General features: G+C 48.8%; 1 protein-coding gene across 2 annotated transcripts in view; it reads left to right on the top strand.

Annotated features, from left to right (window-relative positions):
* LOC125037267 (sodium- and chloride-dependent betaine transporter-like) overlaps positions 1 to 10,000 on the top strand; it is a 37,510-nt gene that overhangs the window by 12,397 nt on the left and 15,113 nt on the right. For both annotated transcript variants that reach the window (XM_047630325.1, XM_047630326.1), the window contains exon 3: positions 6,759 to 6,893. In XM_047630325.1, the coding sequence (XP_047486281.1) occupies positions 6,759 to 6,893 (135 nt within the window). The remainder of the gene's footprint in view (positions 1 to 6,758; positions 6,894 to 10,000) is intronic.

The following is a 10,000-nucleotide window of genomic DNA, read 5'->3' as shown; positions in this document are numbered from 1 at the left end:
ACACACACATGGGTGTATCAATATATATATATATGTATATATTTATTGAGGTGGCGAGTCTCCAGGGAGGCCCTCGGCCCATCTCTAACTCCTTGCGACAAGTCTCGTCGAGCTGCCCAAGCCATGACCTCCACCCAGGATTGTCTCGCAGAGAGACTACCTGATGGGCAGGGTGATCCACAGAGAAACGAGCTAGGTGCCCATATGGCCTGAGTTGGCGATCCTGGATTTTGCAAGTAACAGGTGAGTGGGTGCTTCTTGCTCAGGGTGATGTGAAGCGATGGTGTGGTAGCTTAGATAGTGTTAAGTGTTTGCATAATTTTTGCTTGCAGCTGCCACCACTGGCTAGCCTTGTGCGAAAAAGGAAGCAGCTCTGCATAAGCCAACCCTGCCAATTCACAGCCTCTCTGTCATTGAGACTTCTGCAGTGCCTTCCTCGTGGCCACTCTGGGAAACTGGGCACCTTGCGGTCCCTGGCTAAACTGTGGGGGACCTCAGAGCAGCAGGAGGTCCCAGAGGTACTGAGCCATGGACATGCCCTGGCCGCGTACCAACTCCTGCCCCTCAGCCACCTTGGGGTTACTGGGCAACTCGGGGGATGTGGGCCTTGCCAGTTCTCCTCCCCCCAGATAACTCACCAGCAGCGACCAGAATAAATGGATATGCTGGGGGGAGGGGTGCTGTCCCTCCCATCCAGCAAAGCAGGGCAAAAGTTGGGGTGCAGGATGGGAACAAGAGTTACTCATTCTACCTGCGCCCTGGCAGGTGTCAACCGTAGGGCCCATAAGCCTGCCGACCCCCTATCTGGTGCAGTGTCGGTGGGGGTGGCAGAGGTGGCGTCCACCCGGAGTGACCACCCGAGGCTTAACTTCAAATGAGCTATCTGGGTAAGCGCTTGGAACATCCAGTCTTTGCGGCAGGACGAGCAGTAACCTCTGCTTCCGAGGGAACTGAGGTGACTGCCCTCTTGCAGGTGAGAAGACCTGGCCGTGGCACGATCATATGGGAGGGTACACCTACTAATGGTCAGGCAATGGTCATCACCTCCAGGGAGTAGCCATAGCCATCTCCAGCTGACTTCAACCCTCGGTATTTGAGGTAACATTGGTTGGTCAGCGTATTATGGCACGGAGTCTAAAGCATGCTTTTGGCTTTATGTCTCTTATCACATCCATGGCAGACAATTGCCCCCGGTGAGACATTCGCATTGTTCTGGGTGATTTCAATGTGGTATCCGGCTATGATTGTGCTGGTTAAGAGATGTCTGTCGGCCCCCATGGCTTGGAAGCTGATTCCAGCAGCGAAAACAGCCTCCTTCTCCGGGGCTTTGCTAGGTCCCAGAGAATGAGGATTTCTGGCTCCTGGCATCAGTACTCCATTCCACATCCCTGGACATAGTACAGTGATACGGGTACTGTAAGCAAGAAGATCGACCACATTCTTGTCAGCCCTTGATGGAGGATCCTCCAGAATTGCAGGGTTTTCCGGAGTGCCGAGTTCTGTGGCACTGACCATAGACTGGTAGTAGCTATCCTACGGGTCCACTTCAAAACTCGTTGTCCATCCAGTGGCCTGAGAAGGGGTAAGGAATAGTTTATCAGGAATCTTACAGAGGAGGTTGAAGGCCATTTCTTAGTAAAGGACCTTCAGCCTGCCTACCAAGTCCTGAGAAAATTGAACTCTAAGCCCTCCTCGCAGATGACTGCGGTCCACTCAGTGGATGGACAATTCATCTCAGATCATGTTGGTGTTTGTAAACATTGGGCTGAGTATTTTGAGCAGCTGTACCAGGTAGACGCTCCAACAGTTAGCTTTGATGCAAGTAGTATCACAATACCTGTGCCGGACCCATCCATCAGTGAGGAACCTCCTACCCTAACTGAGGCTAGGATGGCGATTTACATGCTGAAGTGTGGGAAAGCCGCAGGCATATGTGATATCCTTGTTGAACTGCTAAAGGTTGGGGGTGAACCTATGGCACAGGGCTTGCATGCAATCTTGACTGCCATCTGGTTCCATTCCTCCTGACCTGTTGAGGGGTATGGGGAAAGGGATCGTTGGGACTGTAGCAACTACTGTGGCATTACACTGCTCAGTATACTAGGCAAGGTTTTCACCCACATTCTTCTGAAATGGATCTACGACCACCTACTAAGGCACCAGAGACTGGAGCAATCTGGATTCATTCCTGGCAAGTAGGTGCATTGAGAATCAATATAGGAGATTCTGAGACTTAGGGGACTTCCGACACGGAACATTGGCCAAACAGCAAGCCTATATACCGGTGCTGAAAGTGCTGTAAAGTGTGGTGGGGGCCTGTTGAACTTCTTCCCTGTTAATTCAGGGGTGAAGCAAGGCTGTGTCCTTGGATAATGGGCAGAGCTACTATCCAAAGTCAGTGTGGAGCAACACTGGGCAATATCAAGGTCTCAGACCTTGACTATCCCGATAATGTTGCTATCCTATCTGAGTCTCTGGAATCACTGGTAGAGTCTCTTGATGTATTTAGCAATGAGGCGAAGCCCTTGGGCCTAGAGGTCTCCTGGACCAAGACCAAGATTCAGGACTTTGGGGGCCTGTTAGGGAGACCTGTTCAGTCATCCATGCTTGGGATGAGCAGATTGAAGTCACAGAGAGCTTTGCATACCTTGGTTGTGTAGTCCATACCTCTAGGCTTTAAGACCAAGAAGTCGGTAGACAGCCTAATCTCGTAGCAGGACTCATGAACTCGATCAACAAGAGCATTTGGCGATGTCGGTACCTGTGCAGAAGGACCAAGCTACGTGTCTTCAAGGCCTTGATACTGCCCGTTTTGCGCTATCGAAGCGAAACCTGGACACTAACCAGTGCCTCGTCTTGATGCTTTTTGTAAGTCTCTTCACCAAATCATGAGGTACAGTTGCAAGGACTCTGTATACATATATACACACAAATATATAGGAATTTGAGTTGTGTACATGGATCAATTCTAAAAGCTGTCCATGTCCAACCTTTCCGAGGATTTCCTCACTGGACACTCGGTGAGTGTAATGGGTTCGCACTATCCTGCGGTAGAACCACATTTCTGCAGCCTTTATATTGTGCTAGGTTTCAGCTATCAGTGTCCAGGACTCCGTATAAGAAAGTAGACCATACAACAAGCAGCTGAGGTGACAAGAGCTCCTAGATAATTGAAAGAGACCTGTTGGATTTCTGTTTCCCCTTGTTTCAATGGACAAGTTGATGGAACCACTGACTTAGATACCACCATGCATTTTGTTTACTTGCTATTGACATGGAGGCCAAGATGTTCGATAGTTTCCAGAATGGCATCAAAATGTTTTGGGAGGTCATTTACAGATGTGGCCATAAGAACTGTATCATCTTCATAACGAAGGTTGTTGATCTTGCAACCATTGATAATTATTTCCTCATGACGATCTTCAATATCTCGCAGGATAACGTGAAGAATAAACTGAAGTCAGGTGACATCACACAATCTTGTCGGACACCTCGCTTGATAGGGCTCCATGCGCGGGACGGACGAATTTGAGTAGCGCAGTAACGAGACCTTACTTATATAAACCCTGTATAGACATACATATATACATATATATACATGTGTATATATTTTTATGTGTGCATATGTATATATTTGTGTGTGTATGTATATATACATATAGATATATATTTATATATATATACATGTATGCGTATATACATATTTATAGATGTATATATATGCATATGTATGTATACATATATGTGTGTATATATATACATATATATGTACACACACACACATATATATCCATGTGTATATATATGTGCGTATATATATATATATATATATATATATATATATATGTGTGTGTGTATATATATGTTAAAGATTTCTCCTGAATAACTAATGCCTATCCGATGAGGCTGAATAATAATGATGCACATCTCTATAGGTCATGTGTTAATTTCCAATTCATAACTCATAATTTGTTTTCTGTTACAGTGGTGAAGATACAGTAACGTGTAAAAATGGAACCGTGGAGTATCTAGCAGTGGTCAGGTTTTTATACTTGAATGACTGCACACCACAAGAGACCTTCGAGGAAAAAAAGAAACTTATGGGGAGGATGCCACATCATATGATGTTAAACACTGGCATTGCCATTTCTGGTACGGTCGGAGATCTGTGGAAACGGCTCCTAATCCCGGGGCTGCCTTAGTCTGGCATTGATGAGGAAAGCATCCAGCAAGAGGAGACTGCCATTTTGGAAGAGCGCCATATTACTGTTCGTCAGCTAGCCCAAGATGTCAAGATTAGTGTTTGGTCTGTGGACAAAATCATTCATGACCATCTCCATAAGCAAAAGTTGTCTGCTTGATGGGTTCCTAGGCTACTCAAGACTTTCTAGAAGCAGGAATGAGTCCATTATTCCAAGGCCCAGTCAAAATAATGGAAAGACTCTAACTCACCCCCCCCCCCCTAAAAAAAAAATAAAAAAAAGGTACATGTCACCCTTAGGTATGAAAGCTCATGCTCACAGTCTTTTGGGACCAGAGTAATGATGATGGATTTCAAGGTAAAAGGTACTACAATTACAGGAGCTTACTAGGCTTCCTAGCTACAGAAATTTCGGGAGACTATCAAAAGGAAGAGGCGCAGAATGGTGATGAAAAATGTTCACCTCCTACAAGATAACACCCTGTTCACAACTCTCACATTGCCCAGATGAAAGCATGGTCCTGTGGCTACGACATCCTTCCTCATCCTCCTTATTCTCCTGACTTTGCACCATCTGACTTTCACCTCTTTCCTTCTATGATGATGAGACTCTGATTTCTAATGTCACTTTATAGCTTCAAATGCAACTTGCGGACTTCTACGGTGCATGGAATGCTGGGAAAAGTGTGTCACTCTTGGTGGGACCTATATAGAGAAAGACTAATAACCGTACGGCGTTTTATTCCTGTACTTCCATGGGAAGTAGGTCAGGAGAGATCTTTAATGAGTATCCCTCGTATATGTATATGTGTGTGCGTGTGCGTGTGCGCGTGTGCGTGTGCGTGCGTGTGTGCGCGCGCGCGCGTGTATGTGTTTTACTGTTTTTTTGCGCGCGCGCGCATGTGTGTGTGTGTGTTTTACTGTACGTGTGTGTTTTACTGTACGTGTGTGTTTTACTGTTTGTGAGTGTTTTACTGTTTTTGCGTGTGTGTGTTTCTAAAGAGTCAGGAACTTATACCACCTGGAAACCATTCTGCCATGTTCCTTTTTGAAACACAGGAACGCAAGTGAAATATTAAACACTAACACTGAATAACCTGAATTTCCCCAGACAGCACGCCTCGAAACATACACATGGTTAGAAACGTGATTGGAAAAAGAAACAGGACACCGTAATGCACTGGAATACAAATTAAAAATACACCCATTGTAAAAAGGAAAGAAAAGAAAAAAAAAAAAAACACAGATCAGAATTATGTGTAAGCATTTAATCCGTTTTACGTAATATTCTTAATACGTATAACTTTGTCAGACACATATCCTCCTCGTAATTTACCGCATACCTTTTCATAATGATTGTCAGTGATGACGTAACATGCTTGTGAGTGAACAGAAATGAGCTTGAATACATATGGTGCAATGACTCGAGGACACTTCTGGATAAGTGACGTAGCATTTCATGACCTTAGAGGTGACCATGTTCTTTCTATAGACAATGCCTGGCCTTGAGCGGGTTTAATATATGAGCTGTTATTGTGTATGTGTTATCCCCTGCGTGTTCGTTATGTGCAAATGTCGCCGTTCTCGAAAACAACATGGACGTGATTAAAATAGCGTTGAAGATTAGTTTTTACTTTTCTTTATTTTAAAGATGTATCGCAAGGATTATTTTGATTTTGATTTGAAAGACATTCAAGACACCCAATTAGCCATAGGAATTCACATTGCATGAGAAAGATTAGGACTGACAAACACAGATAGATAGATAGACAGCGGAGGCAGAGAGAGCTACCTGCATTTATCTTGGATTATTTCCATGTTTATAGACATATGATTATTCAACCTCTGGCATGGGGAGAAAGACAATTCCGACTTCAAAAAATATCAGTTACATTTATTTCATAGCAGCATGCGCACACATGACGGTGTCCAGTATATTTATTATAGACAATGCACGTGCATAGTCGAAAGATATGAAGATGGAGGCAGAAAGAGACTAGCAGTAGAAACGCAGAATGTAAAAATCCTTCTCATCATTCTATCCTTATCTCTTCCTCATCCAATGCCAAATACTCATCGCATAATTTTCTCTATCATGTCATTTATTGACCATTTTTCTCTCATTCTGTTGTAAGTTTCTTGCCTCACCCGATATCAATTATTTCTCTGTAAAACAATCTGTCAGCCAATTCTCTCGTTCTCTTCATATCCCAAACCATTTACTCAATCTTCTCGCTCCTGTCATCCATTGGCCATTTCTCTCCCATTGTGTCCAGCGGCTTTCCTCACCCCAAACCAAGTCTCTCTCTTTAATATAAACGATTAGCCAGTTCTCTCGTTTTCTCCTCATTCCAAACCATCAACTCGTCGACTAGCTCTTTCTGCCAAGCCATTCATTGGCCATTTCTTCCTCATTCTCTTTTCATCCCTGGCCTTCCTCACGCGACATCAATTAATTCCCTGTATTGCAATCTATCAACGCTATGTTCATTTCCTCATCGACCAGTTCTCTCTGTCACGCCATTTATTGACCATTCCTTTCTGACTCTTTTTCCAGCCGCCTTCCTCATTCCGTACACAATCATGCTGCTGTTCTCTGGCCTCCCGATCTTCTTCATGGAGCTCGCCCTCGGTCAGTACGTCAGCCTCGGTCCGGCTCTGCTCTTCCCCAAACTGGCTCCTGTGTTCTCGGGTAAGTAGGTGGAGTGGGACAAAGGGTGGAGTTGGTGGTGGAGTGGGACAAAGGGTGGAGTTGCAGGTGGAGAGGGAGAAAGGGTGGAGTTGGTGGTGGAGAGGGAGAAAGGGTGGAGTTGGTGGTGGAGAGGGACAAAGGGTGGTGTTGGTGGTGGAGTGGGATAAAGGGTGGAGTTGGTGGTGGAGAGGGAGAAAGGGTGGAGTTGGTGGTGGAGAGGGACAAAGGGTGGAGTTGGTGGTGGAGTGGGATAAAGGGTGGAGTTGGTGGTGTAGAGGGACAAAGGGTGGAGTTGGTGGTGGAGAGGGAGAAAGGGTGGAGTTGGTGGTGGAGTGGGATAAAGGGTGGAGTTGGTGGTGGAGAGGGACAGAGGGTGGAGTTGGTGGTGGAGTGGGATAAAGGGTGGAGTTGGGGGTGGAGTGGGATAAAGGGTGAGTTGGTGGTGGAGTGGGGACAAAGGGTGGAGTTGGTGGTGGAGAGGGAGAAAGGGTGGAGTTGGTGTGAGGTGGGGACAAAGGTGGAGGTTGGTGGTGGAGTGGAGCAAGGGTGGAGTTGGTGGGTGGAGAGGGAGAAAGGGTGGATGTTGGTGTGGAGAGGGACAAAGGGTGGAGTTGGTGTTGAGAGAGGGAGAAGGGGTGGAGTTGGTGGGTGGAAGAGGGAGCAAAGGGTGGAGTTTGGGGTGGAGTGGGAGAAATGGGTGGAGTTGTTGGTTGGAGGGGAAGAAAGGGTGGAAGTTGGTGGTGGAGTGGGAGCAAAGGGTTGAGGTTGGTGGTGAGAGTGGAGAAAGGGAGTTGAGAGGTGGAGAGGACAAAGGGTGAGTTGGTAGTGGAGAGGGGAGAAAGGGTTGAGTTGGTGGTGGAGTGGGAGAAAGGGTGAGTTGGTGGTGAGTGGGACAAAGGGTGGAGTTGGTGGTGGAGTGGGACAAAGGGTGGAGTTGGTGGTGGAGTGGGAGAAAGGGATGGAGGTTGGTGGTGGAGTGGGACAAAGGGTGGAGTTGGTGGTGGAGAGGGACAAAGGGTGGAGTTGGTGGTGGAGAGGGAGAAAGGGTGGAGTTGGTGGTGGAGTGGGACAAAGGGTGGAGTTGGTGGTGGAGAGGGAGAAAAGGGTGGAGTTGGTGGTGGAGAGGGAGAAAGGGTGGAGTTGGTGGTGGAGAGGGACAGAGGGTGGAGTTGGTGGTGGAGAGGGAGAAAGGGTGGAGTTGGTGGTGGAGTGGGAGAAAGGGTGGAGTTGGTGGTGGAGTGGGACAAAGGGTGGAGTTGGTGGTGGAGTGGGAGAAAGGGTGGAGTTGGTGGTGGAGTGGGACAAAGGGTGGAGTTGGTGGTGGAGAGGGACAGAGGGTGGAGTTGGTGGTGGAGAGGGAGAAAGGGTGGAGTTGGTGGTGGAGAGGGACAAAGGGTGGAGTTGGTGGTGGAGAGGGAGAAAGGGTGGAGTTGGTGGTGGAGTGGGAGAAAGGGTGGAGTTGGTGGTGGAGTGGGACAAAGGGTGGAGTTGGTGGTGGAGAGGGAGAAAGGGTGGAGTTGGTGGTGGAGAGGGAGAAAGGGTGGAGTTGGTGGTGGAGAGGGACAGAAGGGTGGAGTTGGTGGTGGAGAGGGAGAAAGGGTGGAGTTGGTGGTGGAGTGGGAGAAAGGGTGGAGTTGGTGGTGGAGTGGGACAAAGGGTGGAGTTGGTGGTGGAGAGGGAGAAAGGGTGGAGTTGGTGGTGGAGAGGGACAGAGGGTGGAGTTGGTGGTGGAGAGGGAGAAAGGGTGGAGTTGGTGGTGGAGTGGGAGAAAGGGTGGAGTTGGTGGTGGAGTGGGAGAAAGGGTGGAGTTGGTGGTGGAGTGGGAGAAAGGGTGGAGTTGGTGGTGGAGAGGGAGAAAGGATGGAGTTGGTGGTGGAGAGGGACAGAGGGTGGAGTTGGTGGTGGAGAGGGAGAAAGGGTGGAGTTGGTGGTGGAGTGGGAGAAAGGGTGGAGTTGGTGGTGGAGAGGGACAAAGGGTGGAGTTGGTGGTGGAGAGGGAGAAAGGGTGGAGTTGGTGGTGGAGAGGGAGAAAGGGTGAGGTTGGTGGTGGAGAGGGACAAAGGGTGGAGTTGGTGGTGGAGAGGGAGAAAGGATGAGGTTGGTGGTGGAGAGGGAGAAAGGGTGGAGTTGGTGGTGGAGAGGGAGAAAGGGTGGAGTTGGTGGTGGAGAGGGAGAAAGGGTGGAGTTGGTGGTGGAGAGGGAGAAAGGGTGGAGTTGGTGGTGGAGTGGGACAAAGGGTGGAGTTGGTGGTGGAGAGGGAGAAAGGGTGGAGTTGGTGGTGGAGTGGGAGAAAGGGTGGAGTTGGTGGTGGAGAGGGAGAAAGGGTGGAGTTGGTGGTGGAGAGGGAGAAAGGGTGGAGTTGGTGGTGGAGAGGGAGAAAGGGTGGAGTTGGTGGTGGAGTGGGACAAAGGGTGGAGTTGGTGGTGGAGAGGGAGAAAGGGTGGAGTTGGTGGTGGAGAGGGAGAAAGGGTGGAGTTGGTGGTGGAGAGGGAGAAAGGGTGGAGTTGGTGGTGGAGAGGGAGAAAGGGTGGAGTTGGTGGTGGAGAGGGAGAAAGGATGAGGATGGTGGTGGAGAGGGAGAAAGGATGAGGATGGTGGTGGAGAGGGAGAAAGGATGAGGTTGGTGGTGGAGAGGGAGAAAGGATGAGGTTGGTGGTGGAGAGGGAGAAAGGATGAGGATGGTAGTGGAGAGGGAGAAAGGGTGGAGTTGCTGGTGGAGAGGGAGAAAGGACGAGGATGGTGGTGGAGAGGGAGAAAGGGTGGAGTTGGTGGTGGAGAGGGAGAAAGGACGAGGATGGTGGTGGAGAGGGAGAAAGGGTGGAGTTGGTGGTGGAGAGGGAGAAAGGACGAGGATGGTGGTGGAGAGGGAGAAAGGGTGGAGTTGGTGGTGGAGAGGGAGAAAGGATGAGGATGGTGGTGGAGAGGGAGAAAGGATGAGGCTGGTGGTGGAGAGGGAGAAAGGATGAGGATGGTGGTGGAGAGGGAGAAAGGGTGGAGTTGGTGGTGGAGAGGGAGAAAGGATGAGGCTGGTGGTGGAGAGGGAGAAAGGATGAGGTTGGTGGTGGAGAGGGAGAAAGGGTGGAGTTGGTGGTGGAGAGGGAGAAAGG

Source organism: Penaeus chinensis, chromosome 23 (assembly GCF_019202785.1).
Source record: "Penaeus chinensis breed Huanghai No. 1 chromosome 23, ASM1920278v2, whole genome shotgun sequence".
Lineage (NCBI taxonomy): Eukaryota > Metazoa > Arthropoda > Malacostraca > Decapoda > Penaeidae > Penaeus > Penaeus chinensis.
The sequence above is the reverse complement of the archived record's forward strand: the minus strand, read 5'-3'. Positions and strand labels throughout refer to the sequence as shown.